The 24,719-nt window shown below is 40.4% G+C and overlaps 1 protein-coding gene across 9 annotated transcripts in view; it reads left to right on the forward strand.

Annotated features, from left to right (window-relative positions):
* R3HDM1 (R3H domain containing 1) overlaps nucleotides 1-24,719 on the forward strand; it is a 169,366-nt gene that overhangs the window by 139,339 nt on the left and 5,308 nt on the right. For all 9 annotated transcript variants that reach the window (XM_075117800.1, XM_075117801.1, XM_075117793.1 and 6 more), the window contains 5 exons: nucleotides 1,630-1,784; nucleotides 9,427-9,575; nucleotides 15,813-15,916; nucleotides 23,177-23,346; nucleotides 23,574-23,724. In XM_075117800.1, coding sequence (XP_074973901.1) covers nucleotides 1,630-1,784; nucleotides 9,427-9,575; nucleotides 15,813-15,916; nucleotides 23,177-23,346; nucleotides 23,574-23,724 — 729 coding nt within the window. The remainder of the gene's footprint in view (nucleotides 1-1,629; nucleotides 1,785-9,426; nucleotides 9,576-15,812; nucleotides 15,917-23,176; nucleotides 23,347-23,573; nucleotides 23,725-24,719) is intronic.

Genomic DNA, 24,719 nt, shown 5'->3' on the forward strand with positions numbered 1-24,719 from the left:
TGGACCATCAAAGCAATGCTATTTTATTATTTTATTTATGTGACCTGATCACAGTAATAAAGACTAATGGAGTTTGATGTTGTGTAATAACACACAACATTTTTCTTCAAAGGTTCTTGTGGTTTTCGTAATCATTCTGATGTTAAATTTGTGGTATTTTTGCAGAAACTTCCTTAAGGTTTTTTTTAGTTTTTAAAAGTTTAGGCTTGTTGAAAATAAAAGTGCTTCTGACAGGGAAAACTAAATAAATTCACTTGCTTACAAGTCAAATCAATGAGATATATTATTTTGTCATTGATACAATGTGTAATTCACATTAGTATTAATGGGAGTTACATACATGTCTTAATGATAGAATAGCCCATTTATAGTGTTGTGCAAGCAGTTACTGTATAACCATCCAACATTGTTCAGTGGCACTTGGAAAATGGTAATTGTCTCCATATTGGTATTGCTATCATCACTGCAGACTAACTGATTTGAGTTTTGGTATTTCGTGGTGTAGACGAATGGATCCAAACGATCTTAATTCTCTGTATACACACTGTAAATTCCACTCTCACCAAGCTGCCAGAGTTGAAGGGCCAATGGTTTATTTTTATGTTTACTTCGATTAGTTGTTCCTTTTGGAGAACTCCTACTAGTACTTTTATAAAACCTAACTGTTCTTATTAGGCAACTGAGACTTCTCTAAAGCTGGAATAACCAGTTTTTAAAAGGACACAACTGGGTTTAATGTTCATATATTTAAAGCAACAACAAAAAATTTCCTTACCAAAGATATGAATAACCTCTTAAATTATAAAAATTAATGGAATTTACAAAATCAAGCTTAATTTTTTGCATTATCGATTGCTTGAAGAATAAACACTAACCAACTTCCCTTTTTTGGTACAGTCTGTTTCTACTGTATTTCATTTTGAGATTGTCATGTATGCCCCAATGCTGCAATATCTGGATTACAAAGAATGCAGGGGACTGTTTGTTTTTGTTTTTAATTTTTCATGTTTCCACTGTTTTACTCTAAAGTCTAATATCTAGATGAGGAAGTCTCTGAATTACTACATAAAATTCTTTCCCAAGTGTCTGGCTGGTGGGTCCTGCCCACATGCTCAGGGTCTAACTGATTGGCATATTTGGGGTAAGGAAGGAATTTTCTCTCAGGCCAGATTGTCAGAGACCCTGGGGGCTGGGTGGAGGTGTGGGTGGAATTTGCCTTCCTATGCGGCATGGGTCACTTGCTTGTTTGAACTAGAGTAAATGGTGGAGCCTCTGTAATTTAGACTTAAAATCAAGATTTGAGGACTTCAGTAACTCATCAGAGGATATAGATCTATTACAGAACTGAGTGTGTGAGGTTTTGTGGCTTGTAGGAGGTGAGACTAAATCATGGTGGCCCCTTTTGGCCTTAAAGTCTGAGTCTATTACTCTTTTTTGTTTTTGTAAATGCTTGTTCTTCCAAAACATGAATTTGGGATTAAGTCTGGCCTGACATCCCTATAAGAAAGTTCTATTAGATGTCTTAACAAAATTGCATAACCTTTCCATATGTGCATCTGTGTGTAAAACATGTTATAGATGTAATGTAATTGTTTTCAAAACAAGATTTGAATATTTGTGTAATTACAGGGTACCAAGTTATGCCTAACCAGCAGCAAGCCTACCAGGGGTTGGTTGGAGTTCAGCAGTCTCAGAATCAAAATCTAGTCAGTAGCCAACACAACAACGTTGGAAATCAGATACAGGGTGTGATTGTTCCATACAATTCAGTGCCATCTTATCAGGTAAGTTTATCTTTTCAGAACTTCCTTGTCATTTGTTTGAATATTTAAAGCAATTTTAAAAAATCTGAACAACTTTTGTAGGCTGAAAAAAGCTCCAGTAGGAGCTTAAGAGTATCTTTAAAAGGTAATGTGAAATGTCTGAAGCAGGAGCACTACAAATACACAGCTTTCCTTTTTAAATAGTTTCATGGAGGTTCTGAGTGTCAGTCCAACGCATAGCATTAAATATGGTGCAGAGTACATGAAACCAGAGCTGCTAAGACTTCTGCATTTTGTTGTTTGCTTTTTTCTTCTGTTACAGAAAAATCTCCTGATTAATTCTTAGAATTCCTAGGACTCAAACTTTGAAATCCCTATGAACCAAGCTTTTCCATTGTTTTAGGGGGAAAGAGAACATTTTGGCATTATTTGGCACTATTGCAGCTATTGTCATTGCTAGTCTTCCTTGCTATTATGTAGAACTCAAGAATTTAGGCCATTTTCTGTCCTATCAAGTTAGTTTATCATGGAGGTTATCACTTAGTTTCTATAGCAGAGCTACTTCCCTTGATGGAATAATTGATATATGGTAAATGTGGAGCAGAGAATTTTCTATGTAGAATAATTATATTCTATGCCTCGTGTAAACTTTTTCAGTCGCCAGCCCTCTGTTTTGCCCAATCACATTATTGCCATTCTCTGATCCTCCTAAGTTTCATCTTAAATACTTGTTTCATTTTAAGAAGCACTGGTATAACCCTTATGTTAAGGTAACATTCTGAATGAAGCAGAGGCACAAACATTTGTACATTCAAATGTATAACTTTTCACTTCTAAAGCTCTTTTGATGCAAAGATCTTTTAACATTACAAAGTGTCGCTAAGTATTATTTCTGTTTTACAGAAGGAGAAACTCAGACAGGTGACTTGCCTGAGTTCACACAGCATGACACTGGTAGAGTTGGGAATAGAGCAAAGGCCTTCCAACTCCCATTATGCTGTATTTTTTAAAAAGCCTATTTCACTAAAGCTTTTTTTTAACAGTTGCCCTGAGTTGGATCTGTTTAAAAAAACAACAACAAAAAAACAAAAAAACCCCTCGTGCTTCAATCCCTTAAAATGTTTTAGCATAGAGCTTCCAGCATCCTGTCTTGACATTTATAGTCTGCTATTATTGCAATTAGTTATGTATAATTGTTTACTCATCCCCTTTGTGAAATCCTGTACAAATATTCAACACAGGCTAGGTCTTTAAAGTTTCTTGGGATTTGGATCTTAATCAGCTTTTCTATAAAGATGGGATACATTGAGCATTCTTCTTCAAGTGATCATCCACATGCATTCCACTCGTGGTGCACATGCACCCCAGGCATGCAAGATAAGATTCTTTTGGCCAGCAATGTCCGTTGGCCCCTCCACCTCCACACCCACCCGAGGGCATAAAGGGCAGAGCAGGCCCAACCATCGCTCAGTTGTTTGTTACCACCTGTGGCAGTGAGACAGAACCCCTACAATGTCCACTTGCTTCTCTGTGGATGGTGCTAGTTTAGCGTCAGTGGTTAGTTAGACTTGTTGCCTTTTGGTAACACATGCAAAAATCTTATAAGGCTGGAACTCCCTCCCTGCCCTCTTCCTTACAGGAGTTCTAGCAAAACGACAGAAGTGAAACCACCGGGGCTTAAAACCAGCCCTTTTGTGAAGCTTTAGTGCCACTTAATGGTGGGCACTCGAGGTGCCTGTTTTGTTTAGGAGAGGGGTATGTCCCCCCTCCTCTAAGCAGGCTCAAAAAGCTAGAGAAGCCCACTTAAGATTGTTCCTTCTGTAGTATTATATGCAAGCCTCCTTGGACGTCGAAAGGAAGGATTCAGCTAGACCTCAGTACTCTGGTCTGTCTGCTTACACAAGGCACGTGACTCATAATTCTGACTTGTCTCAAGCTCAGCATTCAAGGAGCAGCCAACTGCTGCCTGAGAAGGATCCCTCTGGTGCCCTGGAACTAACTGTTAGAGCAGGAAGTACCCACTAACCCTGCTGACTGCTTCTCTCTCAGTACCAGTCGTTCAGAACCTGGCACCTCAGTATTCAGCACTTCTCTACAGGCAACCTTGGAACCAAGTTCCTCTGTCCTCAGCACATCAATAGCTAGTGTGTTGGTACCTAGGGCATATACTGTGCCAAGGTGATTTATCTGAGAGTCTGGTGCTGGCTGTCTTGTTCTGAGAGGTTGAGGGTGGTGATAGCTAAGTCATCAGATCTTGAGACGTCACTGTGACAGTTAAAGGGGGTATTTCTGGTACCAACTGCACCCACTACTCTGTTAAGGAGAGAACAGAGCCAGGGCACTTCTGAGAGGATGCCCGTTCCTTGACAGAGGTGTACTACTTCATCATCCCTGTCAGGGCATAGTAGGGACTCTTCACCTGCATACCCTTCTTCCCCTGTTTGGGTAGCACAGTGGGAGAGACTCTGGGGAGCAATCTGAAAGGGGCAGTAGAGCTTATAGAGACCATCCCTCCTGGTGTCCCCTAACTCCCCCACCCATGCTGTATCAGCCTATTGGATGCCCTACAGGGGTGTATCTATATTCTATTTAGAATGTATTATTGGCCCTGCCAGCGTTTGATCGTTCTTCCCCGAAGAAGCAATATAGACTAAACAGCTCGGCCAGCTATTGCAGCCTCAGATTCTGGAAAAGCAGGAGGAAAGTGATGAATAGTAGTATTTATAAGTATTTATAACTCAAACCCATTGCAGTCTCCTCTTCCTCTCCCGACAAGGCAGTAAATCACCCAATGTCATCTCAAGTTGATGACTTCAAGGCATCAGGACCTCATCAGGCACATGGTAGAGACTCTATGTATACCTGTGGAAGTGGTGCAGGAGAAACCTCACAAACTCCTGGACATCTTGTGTCCTCCCATGCCTGGCAGTTTTGCCATGCTTGTACTGTTGGAACCTGTGAAAGACCTGTGACTCATGCCAATATCCATTCCATCCACATCCAAGTGAGCTGACAGAAGGTCCCAAGTTCTTTATTCCCACCCATTACCAGCATCACTTGTGGTAGCTGCCATCTAAGAGAGGCCGAAGCAGCAGGGGCCTCCCAAATGTTAACCTAGGGAAAAAGACCCTAGTAGTCTGGATCTGTTCAGATACACACTCTGTCTGCCAGCTAGCAGATGCCCATAGCTAAGTACCAAGTGCTTCTGTCCAATTACAATTATTTGAATTGGGACAAGTGTCTGAATTTGTGGGCAGGGTACCTCAAGAACACCAAGAGGAACTAAAGACCAGCATGCCCAAAGGATAGCTGATATCTTACACTTCCTTACAGGCTACACTGGGTGCATCTGACACAGCGGTGTGTACTGTGGAAATCTGTGAAGATTGGAGCCAAGGAGATCTTCTGAGACACCTCTATGTCCAAACAACAATTGAGGGCCTACCCTTTGAAGGCAACAAACTTTTTAATTTAAAGACAGACGAGGCTTTCCATTCCTTAAAATATCTAGGGTGCCTCTGCTCCCTGAGCCGTTATGTTCTAGATGGAGGCAAGTATTACCAGATATTTTCTTCAAGCAGAATTTCTCTGCCAGCTCAAAGGATCTCAGAACTGCCAAGAAAGAAGCAGAGGTTTCAGCAACAACATCTCTGCCTTTTCCTCTACTGCTGCCTGTTTGAAGAATGTTCCTATTTTTGAACTCTGCAGGACAGCTACATGGACTGCAGTCCACGCATTCAGAAGACACTACTCTTTTGTAAAAGTTTCCACATTGGGTGCCTGCGGTCATTGTTTAAGTAAAACTTCTACTATCCATCTCCAAGCAAACAGACAACTGCTTGTTAGTCACCAACAGTGAAATCCACATGAACAATTGCTCAAAGAAGTAACAGTTATTTACCTTTATAGTAACTGTGGTTCTTTGAGATGTGTTGTCCAAATGGATTCCCCATCCTGTCTTCCTTCCTTGCTATTACAGTATTTGAGCCCTGTAGGACTCTGTATGGGCGAAGGCACAAAGGGATAGTCAGGCCCATGCTGCCCTGTGTCCCCTTACGTGGCGGGATACATCTAGGGTGACAGGTACAGCCACAATGGACACTGCTGGCCAGAAGAATCCAGTCTCCCATGTATGTGGACAGCATGTCTCCAATAACGACAGTAATGTTCTTTCACTGCTCCCGGAATTCACCAACACATGGGTGTTTTTCATCCTGACGTTTTTGAGGTATTTGGCTCATCTCTCCATGAGGATTGTGCATCTCCTAGAATTTTTTCCATTTGTTTTTGTATCTGTATCTTACACGCATTCACCTGCACGTTTACCACTGCCGCTCTGCAGTCCACACTCTTAAGGCTAACAGTTTATTTTCTGCCTTACCCTCCAAGCAAAATGGCATCAAGGTTGCAAGTCTTAAGTCTGATGGGCACATTGGTAAGTGGAGTTGGATTTCTCCCCTTGTCTTGGTCCAGCTTCAGAGCCCTCCCCATTTAAAACAAACAAACAAACAAAAAAAGGTAATACACCAGATCACAACACAAAATGAAACTGGAGTTTTGGAAACCACAAAAAACAGTCTGCCTGATAGCTTGCTTGAGTCACTGCTACTCACAAGCATGTGACACTGCCTTCCTTCACCTAAATAAGGTGATATTTTAACTAGGGCTGTCAAGCGATTAAAAAAAATGAATCGCTATTAATCGCACTGTTAAACAATAATAGAATACCATTTATTTAAATATTTTGGATGTTTTCTACATTTTCAAATATATTGATTTCAGTTATAACACAGAATACCAAATGTACAGTGCTCACTTTATTTTTGATTACAAATATTTGCACTGTAAACAAAAGAAATAGTATTTTTCAATTCATCTAATACAAGTACTGTAGTGCAATCTCTTTGTCATGAAAGTTGAACTTACAAATGTAGAATTATGTACAAAAAAACTAAAATAAAACAATCTAAAATTTTAGAGCCTGCAAGTCCACTCAGTCCTACTTCTTGTTCAGCCAATCACTCGGACAAATAAATCTGTTTATATTTGTAGGAGATGATGCTGCCCACTTCTTGTTTACAATGTCACCTGGAAGTGAGAAAAGGTGTTTGCATGGCACTGTTGTAGCTGGCGCCACAAGAAATGTATGTGCCAGATGCGCTAAAGATTCACATGTCCATTCATGCTTCAACGACGATTCCAGGGGACATGCGTCCATGCTGATGACGGGTTCTGCTCGCTAACAGTCCAAAGCAGTGTGGACCGATGTATGTTCATTTTCATTATCTGAGTCAGATGCCACCAGCAGAAGATTGATTTTCTTTTTTGATGGTTCGAGTTCTGTAGTTTCCCGATCAGAGTGTTGATCTTTGAAGACTTCTGAAAGCATGCTCCACACGTCGTCCCGATCAGATTTTGGAAGGTACTTCATATTCTTAAACCTTAGTTCGAGTGCTGTAGCTATCTTTAGAAATCTCACGTTGGTACCTTCTTTGCATTTTGTGAAATCTGCAGTGAAAGTGTTCTTAAAATGAACAACATGTGCGGGGTCATCATCCAAGACTGCTATAACATGAAATATATGGCAGAATGCAGGTAAAACAGAGCAGGGGACATTCAGTTCTTTCCCAAGGAGTTCAGTCACAAATTTAATTAATGTGTTTTTTTGTTTGTTTGTTTTTTATGAACGTCATCAGCATGGAAGTATGTCCTCTGGAATGGTGGCCAAAGTATGAAGGGGCATACAAATGCTTAGCATATCTGGCATGTGAATACCTTGCAATGCCATCTACAGAAGTGCCATGCATATGCTTGTTCTCGCTTTCTGGTGACATTGTAAATAAGAAGAGGGCATCATTATCTCCTGTAAATGTAAACAAACTTGTTTGTCTTACCAACTGGCTGAACAAGAAGTAGGACTGAGTGGACTTGTAGTCTCTGAAGTTTTACATTGTTTTTTGAGTGCAGTTAATAAACCAAAAAAATCTACATTTGTAAAGTGCACTTTGATGACAGATTGCACTACCGTACTTAGAATCATAGAATATCAGGGTTGGAAGGGACCTCAAGAGGTCACCTAGTCCAACCCGCTCTTCAAAGCAGGACCAATCCCCAACTAAATCATTCCAGCCAGGGCTTTGTCAAGCCTGAACTTAAAAACTTCAAAGGGAGCAGATTCCACCACCTCCCTAGGTAACACATTCCAGTGTTTCACCACGCTCCTAGTGAAAAACTTTTTCCTAATATCCAACCTAAACCTCCCCCACTGCAATTTGAGACCATTACTCCTCGTTCTGTCATCTGCTACCACTGAGAACAGTCTAGATCCATCCTCTTTGGAACCCCCTTTCAGGTTGTTGAAAGCAGCTATCAAATCCCCCCTCATGCTTCTCTTCCTCAGACTAAACAATCCCAGTTCCCTCAGCCTCTCCTCATAAGTCATGTGTTCCAGTCCCCTAATTGTTTTTGTTGCCCTCCGCTGGACTCTTTCCAATTTTTCCACATCCTTCTTGTAATGTGGGGCCCAAAACTGGACACAGTACTCCAGATGAGGCCTCACCAATGTCGAATAGAGGGGAACGATCACATCCCTCGATCTGCTGGCAGTGCCCCTACTTATACAGCCCAAAATGCCATTGGCGTTCTTGGCAACAAGGGCACGCTGTTGACTCATATCCAGCTTCTCATCCACTGTAACTCCTAGGTCCTTTTCTGCAGAACTGCTGGCTAGCCATTCGGTCCCTAGTCTGTAGGGATTCTTCCATCCTAAGTGCAGGACTCTGCACTTGTCGTTGTTGAACCTCATCAGATTTCTTTTGGCCCAATCCTCTAATTTGTCTAGGTCCCTCTGTATCCTATCTCTACCCTCCAACGTATCTACCTCTCCTCCCCGTTTAGTGTCCTCTGCAAACTTGCTGAGGGTGCAATCCACAGCATCCTCCAGATCATTAATGAAGATATTGAACAAAACCGGCCCAAGGACCGACCCTTGGGGCACGCCACTTGATACCGGCTGCCAACTAGACATGGAGCCATTGATCACTACTTGTTGAGCCCATATACTTGTTTGAGGTGAATTGAAAAATATGATTTATTTTATCATTTTTATAGTGCAAATATTTGTATTGAATAAATATTTGATTTCAATTACAACAAAGAATGCAATATATATGAAAATGCAGAAAAACATCCAGAATATTTAATACATTTCAGTTGGTATTCTATTGTTTAATGGTGCGATTAATTTTTTTAATCGTGATTAATTTTTTTGAGTTAACCGTGAGAGTTAACTGCGATTAATTGACAGTCCTAATTTTAACTGCTTTCATACTATAAATGTAGCCTGATAACTTTACGTATTCAATTAGTTGCATATTATTTTACTTAAGTCTTTGTTACATAAATATTAAATCTGTTACAATTCTGATTTTAAATATATCAGACTCCACAGGTTAATCAAAAACTGAATTGTTAGAATATGTAGTTAGATAATCAGGTGGGGAATTTTCTAGGATAGGTAATGTCTCTGATAGGGTAATTATGGAATTAACATACATTTTAGTGTTTAATATTAGCTATATTTTTAACAAACTCTTGTGGGTGTGAGTGGTCTGGAGGCAGAGGAGCAAAAGAAAATAAGTCTTCACATGTTTTCAATCTTTAGGTTTCAGTGCCTCAAGGTTCCCAAGGAATGCCCCAGCAGACATATCAGCAGCCTGTTATAATTCCCAGTCAGTCAAATCAAGGACTGCCCACAACAGGAATACCTGTTTATTACAGTGTCATTCCATCAGGTCAACAGAATAATTTAAGGTGAGTAATTCAGTAACTTGATCTTCAATAACCTGCTTATTACTTTCCAGTCCCCTAACAGAGTTTGCTTCAGGATCTTAGTATTTTCAATATTAGTTCTTAGAGTAGCTTGTGGCCACTTCTTACAGCTAGGTAAAAAAACTATATATTTTTATGTAACGTTTATTTTCTGAACAAGAAGTAGGACTGAGTGGACTTGTAGTCTCTGAAGTTTTACATTGTTTTTTGAGTGCAGTTAATAAACCAAAAAAATCTACATTTGTAAAGTGCACTTTGATGACAGATTGCACTACCGTACTTAGAATCATAGAATATCAGGGTTGGAAGGGATCTCAGGAGGTCATCTAGTCCAACCCCCTGCTCAAAGCAGGACCAATCTCCAACTAAATCATTCCAGCCAGGGCTTTGTCAAGCCTGACCTTAAAAACCTCTAAAGAAGGAGATTCCACCACCTCCCTAGGTAACCCATTCCAGTGCTTCACCACCCTCCTAGTAAAATTTTTTTCCCTAATAACCATCCTAAACCTCCCCCACTGCAACTTGAGACCATTACTCCTTGTTCTGGTACCACTGAGAACAGTCTGGATCCATCCTCTTTGGAATCCCCTTTCAGGGAGTTGAAAGCAGCCATCAAATCCCCCCTCATTCTTCTCTTCTGCAGAATAAATAATCCCAGTTCCCTCAGCCTCTCCTCATAAATCATGTGTTCCAGTCCCCTAATCATTTTTATTGCCCTCCTCTGGACTCTTTTCAATTTTCCACATCCTTCTTGTAGTGTGGGGCCTAAAACTGGACCCAGTACTCCAGATGAGGCCTCACCAATGCCGAATAAATGGGAGTGATCACATCCCTCTATCTGCGGGCAGTGCTCCTACTTATATAGCCTAAAATGCCATTAGCCTCCTTGGCAACAAGGGCACACAGTTGACTCATATCCAGCTTCTCGTCCATGGTAATCCCTAGGTCCTTTTCTGCAGAACTGCTGCCTAGCCGCTTAGTCCCTAGTCTGTAGTAGTGCATGAGATTCTTCCGTCCTAAGTGCCAGGACTCTGCACTTGTCCTTGTTGAACCTCAACAGATTTCTTTTGGCCCAATCCTCTAATTTGTCTAGGGCCCTCTGTATCCTGTCCCTACCCTCCAGCGTATCTACCTCTCCTCCCAATTTAGTGTCATCTTCAAACTTGCTGAGGGTGCAATCCACGCCATCCTCCAGATCGTTAATGAAGATATTGAACAAAACCAGCCCCAGGACCGACCCTTGGAGCACTGTGTTTGATACCGGCTGCCAACTAGACATGGAGCCTTTGATCACTACCCGTTGAGCCAGATGATCTAGTCAGCTTTCTATCCACCTTATAGTCCATCCAGCCCATACTTCTTTAACTTGCTGGCAAGAATACTGTGGGAGACTGTATCAAAAGCTTTGCCTAAAGTCAAGCAATAACATGTCCACTGCTTTCCCCTCATCCACAGAGCCTGGTTGCCTGCCATATTTACTATTCTTTCTACCCAGCGGGATGGTTTGTTCCTGCACTCTCAATAAGGATTCTTTAAAATACAGCCAGCTCTCCTGGACTCCTTTCCCATTCATGTTATTCTTCCAGGGGATCTTGCCCATCAGTTCCCCAAGGGAGTCAAAGTCTGCTTTTCTGAAGTCCAGGGTCCGTATTCTGCTGCTCTCCTTTCTTCCTTATGTCAGAATCCGGAACACAACCATCTCACAGTCACTGCCTCCCAGGTTTCCATCCACTTTTGCTTCCACTACTAATTCTTATTCATGCAAGGTAGGTAGAACACAAATCAAAACAAAAAGATTCTCAGGTTACTTCTGGAAGTAGCTTATTGTAACAGAATTTCTAGTTTGAGTATTTGCTGAATCATTCTGGGTAGTGGTTTTCAACCGGGGTATGCGTACCACTGGGGGTATGCAGAGGTCTTCCATGGGGTACATCAACTCAATTAGATATTTGCCTTGTTTTACAACAGGCTACATAAAAAGCTCAAGTGAAGTCAGTATAAACTAAAAGTTCATACTGACAGTGACTTGTTTATACTGCTCTATATACTATACACTGAAATTTAAGTACAATATTTATATCCAATTCATTTATTTTATAATTATATGGTAAAAATGAGAAAGTAAACAAATTTTTCATAGAATCATAGAATATCAGGGTTGGAAGGGACCCCAGAAGGTCATCTAGTCCAACCCCCGATCAAAGCAGGACTAATTCTCAGTTAAATCATCCCAGCCAGGGCTTTGTCAAGCCTGACCTTAAAAACCTCTAAGGAAGGAGATTCTACCACCTCCCTAGGTAACGCATTCCAGAGTTTCCACCACCCTCTTAGTGAAAAAATTTTTCCTAATATCCAATCTAAACCTCCCCCACTGCAACTTGAGACCATTACTCCTCGTTCTGTCATCTGCTACCATTGAGAACAATCTAGAGCCATCCTCTTTGGAACCCCCTTTCAGGTAGTTGAAAGCAGCTATCAAATCCCCCCTCATTCTTCTCTTCTGCAGGCTAAACAATCCCAGCTCCCTCAGCCTCTCATAACTCATGTGTTCCAGACCCCTAATCATTTTTGTTGCCCTTCGCTGGACTCTCTCCAATTTATCCACATCCTTCTTGAAGTGTGGGGCCCAAAACTGGACACAGTACTCCAGATGAGGCCTCACCAATGTCGAATAGAGGGGAACGATCACGTCCCTCGATCTGCTCGCTATGCCCCTACTTATACATCCCAAAATGCCATTGGCCTTCTTGGCAACAAGGGCACACTGCTGACTCATATCCAGCTTCTCGTCCACTGTCACCCCTAGGTCCTTTTCCGCAGAACTGCTGCCTAGCCATTCGGTCCCTAGTCTGTAGCTGTGCATTGGGTTCTTCCGTCCTAAGTGCAGGACCCTGCACTTATCCTTATTGAACCTCATCAGATTTCTTTTGGCCCAATCCTCCAATTTGTCTAGGTCCTTCTGTATCCTATCCCTCCCCTCCAGCGTATCTACCACTCCTCCCAGTTTAGTATCATCCGCAAATTTGCTGAGAGTGCAATCCACACCATCCTCCAGATCATTTATGAAGATATTGAACAAAACCGGCCCCAGGACCGACCCTTGGGTCACTCCACTTGATACCGGCTGCCAACTAGACATGGAGCCATTGATCACTACCCGTTGAGCCCGACAATCTAGCCAGCTTTCTACCCACCTTATAGTGCATTCATCCAGCCCATACTTCCTTAACTTGCTGACAAGAATACTATGGGAGACCGTGTCAAAAGCTTTGCTAAAGTCAAGAAACAATACATCCACTGCTTTCCCTTCATCCACAGAACCAGTAATCTCATCATAAAAGGCGATTAGATTAGTCAGGCATGACCTTCCCTTGGTGAATCCATGCTGGCTGTTCCTGATCACTTTCCTCTCATGCAAGTGCTTCAGGATTGATTCTTTGAGGACCTGCTCCATGATTTTTCCAGGGACTGAGGTGAGGCTGACTGGCCTGTAGTTCCCAGGATCCTCCTTCTTCCCTTTTTTAAAGATTGGCACTACATTAGCCTTTTTCCAGTCATCCGGGACTTCCCCCGTTTGCCACGAGTTTTCAAAGATAATGGCCAATGGCTCTGCAATCACAGCCGCCAATTCCTTCAGCACTCTCGGATGCAACTCGTCCGGCCCCATGGACTTGTGCACGTCCAGCTTTTCTAAATAGTCCCTAACCACCTCTATCTCCACAGAGGGCTGGCCATCTCTTCCCCATTTTGCGATGCCCAGCGCAGCAGTCTGGGAGCTGACCTTGTTAGTGAAAACAGAGGCAAAAAAAGCATTGAGTACATTAGCTTTTTCCACATCCTCTGTCACTAGGTTGCCTCCCTCATTCAGTAAGGGGCCCACACTTTCCTTGGCTTTCTTCTTGTTGCCAACATACCTGAAGAAACCCTTCTTGTTACTCTTGACATCTCTGGCTAGCTGCAGCTCCAGGTGCGATTTGGCCCTCCTGATATCATTCCTACATGCCCGAGCAATATTTTTATACTCTTCCCTGGTCATATGTCCAACCTTCCACTTCTTGTATGCTTCTTTTTTATGTTTAAGATCCGCTAGGATTTCACCATTAAGCCAAGCTGGTCGCCTGCCATATTTACTATTCTTTCGACTCATCGGGATGGTTTGTCCCTGTAACCTCAACAGGGATTCCTTGAAATACAGCCAGCTCTCCTGGACTCCTTTCCCCTTCAAGTTAGTCCCCCAGGGGATCCTGGCCATCCGTTCCCTGAGGGAGTCGAAGTCTGCTTTCCTGAAGTCCAGGGTCCGTATCCTGCTGCTTACCTTTCTTCCCTGCGTCAGGATCCTGAACTCAACCAACTCATGGTCATTATTTTCAGTAATAGTGTGCTGTGACACTTTTGTATTTTTATGTCTGACTTTGTAAGCAAGTAGATTTTAAGTGAGGTGAAAGTTGGGGGTACGCAAGACAAATCAGACTGCGGAAAGGGGTACTGTAGTCTGGAAAGGTTGAGAGCCACTTGTTCAGTGAACACTGTTTTTACACCAAGCCCCAGGAAATGCATTAATTCCTTTTTGCCATGACACTTAACATTTTGGAGAGATTTCTTTAGTCACTAGGTTTGTCACAGAAGTGATTTTTGGGAAAGGACAATAATAAAGATTTGAGTCCTCAAAGTCAGTGGCTCTCTCAGGATTCCTGTGAGTCCAGCTCTCTGGCCCTGAGAAGTCAGCGAGTAGGCTTCTCCATTGATCTCCTGCCTTCAGCCTGCTCTGGCTGTCTCGCTTTGAGCCAGCATGCAATTCCCTGTTCTGCTCCCTGGCCTTCAGTCTAACCTTGCATTCCGTGCACAGCCAATGCTCCTTTTGAAGCCAAAATAAAAGCGTGGTTATGCAAGGGATACAAGAAAAGCCTCTTAAATTTGTAAGCAACTTTAAGGCCCAATTCTGTGGCTCTTTACTCTCAGTGCTCCCAACTCATATAACTTTGTTGCAAGTCTCTCAATATTTTTAAAGGGATTTCATGAATTTCTGACTTCAGCCTTCTCTCTTTCAAATTTTAGTCCATCTCTGATTCCCCCACTACTGTCAATGGGACTAAAGCTTCAGGGTACCCTCAGCGAAGATGGTGGCCCTTTTTCACCTTGTGGAGGCCTTGATAGGAGAATTTGGGGGTGCCTAGAATTAAACTGTGAGGCAGGGTATTAAACAAAGTGAAAATGAACATGGAGAAGAGAGAGATCCACAATGTCCATCCTATATGGGCTTCTGTCCATCTATTTTACTTGTATACTTTATAATAATTATTCATGCCAAAAGCTATCACCATCTTCATTGTTTCTGCACTCATCGAAGTCAGCAAATTATTTATGGCCAAAATGTTGATGGATTATGTCTTCCTGTCCTCTACATTTATTCTCGTTTACATTTACTAATGGACATTGTAATCTTTGGACCCAGGAGTCTGAAAACTTTCCTGGAGGACCTGTTTGATGCACACATTTTTGTATTTGAGCTTTCTTGCTTGTAGATAGGTTTTGTGTCACTAACAGTTTCTAAAATTATTCTTAAAATTAACAATATCTTTCAGAGCACAGACATGAAAAGATGTAGACTGCTGTTCTCTAAGTCCTGGTCCACACACCGTTCTTGTACAGCTAAACCTGTTGGGGATGAGGCTGTTTTTACAGGAAATAATTACATTTTTAAATTATATCTAATTTCTCTTTTTACAGAAATAATTATATAGTACAACCCCTAGTGTAGACACAGTTACACTGGTGTAAAGTTACCTTATCACCAGTAAAGTTTCTTCCCTTTCCTGGAAGGGAATACCAAAATAAAGCATCTTCATACTCATATCACTTCATCCCCACTTGGAGCTTATGCTACTTTAACTATACCAGTATAGTCAAAGTGATACAACTTTCTAGTGTAGACCAGGCATAAGTCATGAGGTGTGAAGAGTCCTGAAATTTCTTTTTTAGTCTCTGTTTTCAGAGAAAAGCAGATAATGCATATTATTAAAAAAAAAAGCATTCTCTTTTCTTTCAGGAATTGGTATAAAAATTCCATTTACCTGTATGTAGCATGTGTTGTCAACTAATTCAAAAGCTGTCAACTAATTCAAAAGCCATGGTTGAAATATTGTGTGTGTGTATGTGTGTATATATATATATAATACTTTTTAATTCTCATTTATGTCACCTTCGTATTTTTTACTGCAGTTCATCAGTAGGATATTTGCAGCCTCCAGGATCAGAGCCAATGCAGTTTCCTAGAACATCTTCCCCGTGCAACTCACAGCAGCTTCAAGGACAACAGTGTACAGGTATGGGAATATAACTTTGGTGGTTGATGAAGTAAACAGAACTACATTTTCTGAATGACTAAGAAAAAGTTCTAGTTGTTATTATGCTGTGTATTTTGATAAATGCGGCTGAAAGGGGGCAATTTAGAATTAACCCATGCATTAACTTTATAGATATATTTTAAAACCAGCAGCTGATGTCACTAAGTTATACTGGGGATTTAATCTGATTTCTCACTTTTGTTTGCCTCATGTTATGGAAACTTATTAACAGTTTTTCTCTAAAATGTAATGACATATTTCAGTATGCCATGCTTGTATATGTGGTTGAGAGTTGACAGGAGAAAATTGAAAACACAAATTAAATTATTAATGAAGAGATCATTTTTGAAAGACAAGGGAGTTTACTGAAATATTTCTCCCTTACTATTTATAACTTGCAATACATCATAGTAATTATACGTGTTACAGTTTGGAACTTTAAAAAAAAAAGAAAAGAAAAGGAGGACTTGTGGCACCTTAGAGACTAACAAATGTATTAGAGCATAAGCTTTCGTGAGCTACAGCTCACGTCATCGGATGCATACAGTGGAAAATATAGTCGGGAGATTTTTATATACACAGAGAACATGAAACAATGGGTGTTACCATACAGACTGTAACAAGAGTGATCAGGAAAGGTGAGCTATTACCAGCAGGAGAGTGGGGGGGGAGGGGGACCTTTTGTAGTGATAATCAAGGTGGGCCATTTCCAGCAGTTTATTTCCCCTCCTACTGTTCTTGTAAACAAGGGGAAATAGTTTTACTTTGTGTAATGACACATCCACTCCCAGTCTTTATTCAAGCCTAAGTTAATTGTATCCAGTTTGCAAATTAATTCCAATTCAGCAGTCTCTCGTTGGAGTCTCTTTTTGAAGTTTTTTTGTTGAAGAATTGCCACTTTTAGGTCTGTAATCGAGTGACCAAAGAGACTGAAGTGTTCTCCGACTGGTTTTTGACTGTTATAATTCTTGACATCTGATTTGTGTCCATTTATTCTTTTACGTAGAGACTGTCCAGTTTGGTCAATATACATGGCAGAGGGGCATTGCTGGCACATGATGGCATATATCACATTGGTAGATGTGCAGGTGAACGAGCCTCTGATAGTGTGGCTGATGTGATTAGGCCCTATGATGGTGTCCCCTGACTAGATATTCTTATAAACTGGTGGAAATGGCCCACCTTGATTATCACTACAAAAGGTTCCCCCTGCCCTGCTCTCCTGCTGGTAGTAGCTCACCTTTCCTGATCACTCTTGTTACAATCTGTGTGATAACACCCATTGTTTCATGTTCTTTGTGTATATAAAATCTCCCGACTATATTTTCTACTGTATACATCCGATGAAGTGAACTGTAGCTCACGAAAGCTTATGCTCTAATATTTTTGTTAGTCTCTAAGGTGCCACAAGTACTCCTTTTCTTTTTACGGATACAGACTAACACAGCTGCTACTCTGAAACTTGGAACTTTTGTGCAACTTCTGCTCAAATTCACTTCCCTAAATCTTGTTGGTTCCTATGGTTTTATATAGGCTGGGGTTCCACGTATGTTTTAAAAAGGAATAAAATTTAAATTATTGGTGGATCTCCCTAGAGTTATTCAATAGGGATGGTTGTCAATCTGTAAACATGATTGTATCTCCTTCCAGCTGGCCATATAGTCTAGAATTGGGACATCTAAGTTTGAGACTTCATTTTGCACCTGATCCAGCAGAGGCTGGGTACATCATGGCAGCAGTGTACTTAGCTCCTGTGCTCAGGAGACAGATTCTAGACTTCATTAGTTGAACCAGGAACAACAATGGAGAAGTCATGCTGGGGGAGAGGTGTGGAAATAGTAGGCATTCTTCAAGCTATGGGCAGGGGGACAGTAATTTGTTCAACTAGAGGTCACGGGGAACTAACTCCTCCCAGATTTGTATATGGTAAGCTTATTCATTGTTTTTACTTTCCTAGTTTATAACAACCATTCTGTCCAAAGAAGTATAGTAAGTTATCAAATTGTAATAGTTAGTCAGGTTATCAATTGTGTCTGGATGAAGTATACTCATTGTTTCCTTTATCCCCCACGGACCTTCCCTCCACTGATATAATTATAAACTTTAAAAAATGAAACTCCAGACAAAACAATGGCTAATTTCAGTGGCTTTATTGGGGGCAATTTTCTCCAGATGAGAACATGATTTGGCAGAATCACCTAGCTAGCTTAAACCACATTTCAGAATAAAATGGTGTGTTTGTGCATGTACTGAAATAAATAAATAAATCTGATTGATTATTATAATAATAATAGTAGCAGTCGTATGGAGCTTTTCACATACAAAGTGTTTTACAAACCTTAGTTTGCGTTGTTGTAGCCATATTGGTCCCCAGAATATTAGAGACAAGGTGGGTGAGGATATATATTTTTTTTTATTAGACCAATTTTTGTTGGTGAAAAAGATGGGCTTTTAATCTTATACAGAGCACTTCTTCAGGTCTGGGAAAGGTACTCAGTGTCACAGCTGAATACAAGTTGGAACAGATTGTTTAGCATAAGTAGTTAACACATGTTGTAAGAGACCATTCAAAGTTAAGTGGCCAGTCATAGGACAAAAAAGGGGGGCTAGTGGGTTGCAGATTGTTGTAATAAGCCATAAATCCACTGTCTTCATTAAGTCCATGATTTTTATTGCCTAGTTAGAGGTATGATTTTAAGCTCTCGGCTTGTCTTTTGAAGGTGTTGTGCAGATTTCCTTTGAAGGTGAGAGATCATGTATGGAGTGATCATTTTGTGAAACATGTTCACTCATGGGTAAGGCCCTGCTTAGTTTGCAATGTTGGAGAAATTGCAGATCCCGCAATATTCTACTTCCACTGCAGTTTTGACAGCAGGAGCCCCTGCTCTTAGACCCAGACAGCCAACAGCGGGACCCCCACTGTCAGCCCCGGACGTCTGCTGTCAGCCCTGGGCTCCCGCGCTCAGCTCCAGGTGGCCAACAGCGGGAGCCCCTGCTGTCAGCCCCAGGCTCCTGCTCTCCACCCTGGACAGCCAACAGCAGAAAATCACGGAAAAGTAATAATGGACCTTATTACTGCAAATAATAATGTCGATTATTACTTTCCTGCGATTTTCCATGGCTTGTCTGCAACTCCGCCACAACTTTTTTTGACAATCATCCCGCTATTGAAGTAACACCTTACTCATGGTGTTTGTCTTTTTATAATGTCTCTGTGTGATTGCCTGGTGTCACCTACTTAGTTTTTTGGGTATATAATGCACTGGATGAGGTACACCACATGTTGGGGTGGGCCTAGTGGGACCCATGAGTTTTGAAAGGTGTGTTATGGGGGTATTTATGATCACAGTAGTGCAGATATGTCTGCAGGTTTTGCATCTGTTTTTCTGGCAGAGTCTGGTGCAGCTTTGAATTGGTGTGTCTCAGTCTGTGAAGAGCTTGCTTCTGATGAGCTTGGTGGGTACAAAGACCAGAAGATGGAGTTCAGGAAAGATTTCCTTGAGGACGTGGTCACCATCAAGTATGGAGTTGTAATTGTTTGATGATACCCCATATGGTGTCCAGTGTGACAACTAAGGGTGTGCTGTCAGGTTTTTTTTCCCCTCTATTGAAGCAGTGTATTTGGGGTAGATATGTGAGTGTTGTTGCTGTATCGGGGTGGAGGGGGTGACATCAAGGATGGTGTTCTGAAGGAGATTGTTGATGTAGCAGAGTTTCTGGAGGAAGTAGGTTTTGTCCTGGAGGAACCTGGTCCTTTGTGTGGTGATGAATCCTGATATGCCTTCAGTAAGAGTGCCATGGCCAGATGGGATAGGTCTACCTGGGTTCCCTTGTTTGTGTATCTTGGGAAGCATGTAGATGGTCTTTGGGGTGGGTTCATGGGGGATGAGGATGCAGAGTTTCTTTTCGAGGTGTTCGGGGAAGGATTAGAGGTTATTCTTAAATTCTTTGGTGAATTGTGCTGTGGAGTCATCTTTATAGTGGTGTCAGAGTTTTTGGTTGGCCTTATTAACGTAGTCATCACAGTTGAAGACGATGATGGCACCACCTTTTCTGTTGGTTTGATCACTATCTGGTGGTTGGATTTCAGGGACTGTATAGCTGTCCTCTTAGCGGTGGAGAGATTGTGATATGTTTAAGGATTTCACAGACAATTTTTTTCCTGAAGCTGTTGATGTAATGATCAAATGTGTGGTTTCGTCGGTTTTGGGGTGTCCAGTCAGATGATTCATTTTTCCTATGAATTGGTAGGGGCTGGCAGTTGTGGGTTGTCATGATTGTTGCAAAATAATTTGTTGAGGTAGAGACAGTGAAAGAAGTCTTTTCTAGTTCTTCATAAGTTAGTATGATATCAGGTTTTGTGATAGATGCAGAAGTTCAGTCCCATGGAGAGTACAGATAATTCAGATCCAGTTAGGGGTAGTCTTGATGATAAATTGATGATATTGGAGTGTTGTTTAGTATCCGTATGGTGGTCCTGGTACTCCGGTTTCTTCCAAAGGTGTTCAGTGGGTTATGGCGTGCTGTAGAAGCTTTAACTTCTTGATTTTGCGTTGGATAGCTGTCATAGGGGTTTTTTTGATAATTGTTTTGAGTTAAAGTTTACAACTGAACGTTGACTTAATATAGCTTTGAAACTTTACTCTGCAGAAGAAAAATGCTGCTTTAAACCATCTTAATTTAAATGAAACACAGTTTCCTTACCTTATCAAATCTTTTTTAAAGTTTCGCTTTATTTTTTTTTAGTAGTTCACGTTTAACACAGTACTGTATTATAGTTGTAGGGTGGTTCTGCTGCTGTCTGACTGCGTACTTCCAGCTCCAAATGAGGTGCGTGGTTGACCAGTCAGTTGGTAACTCTGGTGTTCATAACTCTGAGGTTCTATTGTAGACAAGTTTAGAACTGAGATTAGAAATATCTCATATAAATATTAGTCCTATGAACAGACCAGTTGCTCACACTCCTCTCTTTGAGAGCCATTGCCCTATAAACTGTTTCATATGAGAAGTTTGTTGGATAATTTTTATACCCCTTTCTAATATTAAGCTTAGTGTAATAAAAATCAGCGCTTCTTCTCTTGACTGTATAGGCTCTACAGGATTGACAGGAGTAGAAAGAAACAAATGCTTTTGATTTTGTTTTTGTCAGAAAATGGAACTGAGTACTTACAGGGAGCACAGAGTCACTTCTTGTGTTAGAGAAGCATTTTTAGGTAGTGAAACTTTTATGTTTAGAGAAGCTGTGTTAGGTAACTTTTAGAGGTTTTATAAAAAAAAAAAATTTTTCTCAGTCTGAGTCTCAGCAGTTGGACTCCTAGTGCTAAGGGAGTCTGTCTGAACAGATGGAGAGTTACAAAAATAATCCCAGTAAAATATGTGACATATAGGCACTGCATATGTCATGATCTGTAATTCAGAGGTTTAACTGGCAAACTTTCAGGATGAAATGCAGTCTTCATTTATGCCTTTGCCACTTCAAAATTATGCTTCCATGACAACCATGCCCAATAAAATCTTTATAGAGTCCCATCATATAGGTTTCAGAGTAGCAGCCATGTTAGTCTGTATCTGCAAAAAAACAGGAGTACTTGTGGCACCTTAGAGGCTTAATTAGCCTCTTACAGTTTGTATGGCAACTTCCACCTTCTCTGTATGTGTGTGTATATATATATATCTTCTTACTATATGTTCCATTCTATGTATCCGATGAAGTGGGCTATAGCTCACGAAAGCTTATGCATTAATAAATTTGTTAGTCTCTAAAGTGCCACAAGTACTCCCATCATATATTCTCCCTATATATATAGTTGCATATTTATATTATGTACATTATGATATACATATGATATTTGTTGCTGCATGGTCTGGAGGTTACAGCAACAGCACTAAATCAACGGTTCTACGTTCTATTCCCTATATTGTCATTTGACTCCCTTAGTGGCCTTGGTCAAGTCACAAACCACTCTGTGACTTAGTTTCCTCATTTTTAAAATGTGGATACTACTTCCCTGACATTGTAAAGTGCTTTTTGAGCTGAGGCTGGAAGAAAATTTAGATGTGCAAAATATTATTTTTACTTCATTTATTTTGATGTTTAGTGTTAATCATTTATAGAACTTCATGTAGAGTACTAGTAAACATTTCATAGCATAGTATATTTTGTAAAAAATAATGTAGTCTTAGTAATATGAGACCTCACCATAAAACCCTGCAATTAATTATTTGTTTAGAAATGTGGCCAAACCATTGGGCATTTTGTGAGAGTTAACTGATCTGTTGCGTAGTGAAGTGGAAACAATAAGCAACTTTTTTTAGTAGCTTCCCAATTTAAAAATGCGTCTTCCAAAATACACAGTAACACCAATCAAATAAAAGCAGTTTGTGGTAAAATGTGTGGATTGTGGTCTCTATGGCTCTTTATAAAGATGGACAATTAAAATAAATTCTTACATGAAACCATTTGCCTTATTCTAGGGTTGCCAACTTTCTAATCGCACTAAACCGACCACCCTTGCCCCTTCCCTGAGGTCCCTCCATTCCCCCCCCTTTGTCGCTTCCTCTCCCCCACCCTCACTCACTCGCTCATTTTCACCGGCCTATCTGTAAATGAGGATGTTAGCCTCACTTGAGTGTTAGGGATTAATCCAGCTTCCTCTGATGCAAAGCACTATATAAGAGTTAAATATTATGCTTGTTTTTTTACTGGTGACTTTTCTTAAAAAGAAGACACTGAGCATATCGTTGCTAATTGCCATGAAGCATAAGGACTGTTTTTATTTTTATCCAGCTACTTTTGCCTAATGTACAGCATTCCTTGACACTGGCTTAGACTTCAATTTTTAATAATTTGGTTTTTTGCTTTACATATTCACCTGTCTTCAAGTAACAATTTCTCTAATGATTGGTCAGAAAATAAAACCATGGTAAATTTAGAGCATTTTCAACTACTGCTTGATAGAACAATTTGCTTAGAAAATGTTTGAATAATGATATTAAAAGTGTCAATAGCTCAACTCATCTTTACAAATCCTGCTATCTCCCTTTTAAGTGATCTATAAGGATTTTATTTGGTAGTGGAAATAAAATATTCTACAGAAGACAAATCCCTGTATTTTCAAAAACCAGCAACCTATTATCTCACTAGCTGTTTTTTGTCACTTTCCTAATTTTCAGTAAATAAAGCACGAGTTGCATAATGAAGTAATTTCTAACAATAGCCTCCCACTTTTTGTTTTGTAGCGGTAGCTCCACCACCAGGTGGAGGAGTAGTAATGATGCAGCTGAATATACCCAACAATCCTCAGCCTCGAACCCATTCACCTCCTCAATGGAAACAAAATAAATATTATTGTGACCATCAAAGAGGACAGAAATCCACAGAGTTTAGCACTTTAGACAGTGCTACACAGGTATGATTTGGTTTTTTCTCTGAGATCATTTGTATTATGAACCTTGTATTTAAAAAGAGAATTCATTTCTGGAGAGGAACAAAATAAATCCAGTGCTTGTCAAATAGTAATATTAATGTTGTTGTGTCCAGGATTTTAATATTGTAAATATGTGATATAGTCAAGTAAATAAATTTAAAATCACAGACTTCTCAGGGACCAATATCTTTGTGTCATGTTTACTCTAGTTACAGCACAGTCCTCAACTAAATAGTCCTGCCACCTCACCAGCCCAATCACCAGCACCAGTTCAACTATCAAACATGAAAAACCTCCGTCCCACGTTAACACCTCTTTCTATTGTGTCCCAATTTTCTAGATCTTTTGTCCCTGGACAAGGTAAGATTCTTAGCTAACTGAAATATATATAAAAAATACATGAATATTCCAGGTTTTTTCAATTTTCATCAGTTTTGAGGGCGAATTGTGATTGATTTTTAATGTTTTTGCCAGTGTGTTCAAAAAATGTATTCCTTGAATTATTTTAAAAAATAACTTTATGCTTCCATACCCTCCTTTGTCCCAAATAAAATAAAAAAGCCATGAACTTCATGCTAGTAATGAGGGGGTTTAGAACCATGCAGCTCCTTCTTCATAAATAACTTTCAGCACTAAGGAATTGTAAATTTGGGATATATTTGCTTTAAAGTGTTATATTGAAACCACAAACCTTAATATACTGTCACAACTGATGTTATTTTTAGGGATAGAAAAGATTGGTCAGTCCTATATGCCTACCCATTGCACTAGGTGGGCATGACATGGTACATGGGAAGGAGAAGTAGAAATGTAGGATAAGATAAACTGCCTTTTCACCAGACTGTTCATTCTTTATCCTCAATCCATTGATTAATCCACTGATTGAGCCACTACTTTTTAGATCAAAGAGTTATGTTTTGTACACTGCCCAGAACAGTGAAACAGGACCCTCTAGACATGACCACAGTAATGTTACTAATAATTGATATAGAGCTGTTAGGTAGTGACCTCCCATCATTATCATCAATGGACCAGAAAGTAGAGAGTCCTGCCATCTCTATCCTTTGGTCCTGCCATGCTCACACAATTAATATTTTCTCAGAGAAACTCCTTATAAAAGACCATGAGCAGAACCTGCTGCCATCATTTTAATGGAAGAGCAATGAGTATGGCATTTTCACTGATTAGAGACATGACTGTTCTTCTGTCTCATGGCAAGACAGCTGATTCACAGTGTTCAAATAACCAAGTCCAGATTAGTGAGCCAGCGAATAGCACATAACAATTGATTAGGTATCTAAAAAGTTTATTTGATTAGTTGCTGCTACCTGTCAGAAACTGAAGGGTAGATGCAG

The sequence above is a fragment of the Caretta caretta genome, chromosome 11, assembly GCF_965140235.1.
Source record: "Caretta caretta isolate rCarCar2 chromosome 11, rCarCar1.hap1, whole genome shotgun sequence".
NCBI classification, from domain to species: Eukaryota; Metazoa; Chordata; order Testudines; family Cheloniidae; genus Caretta; species Caretta caretta.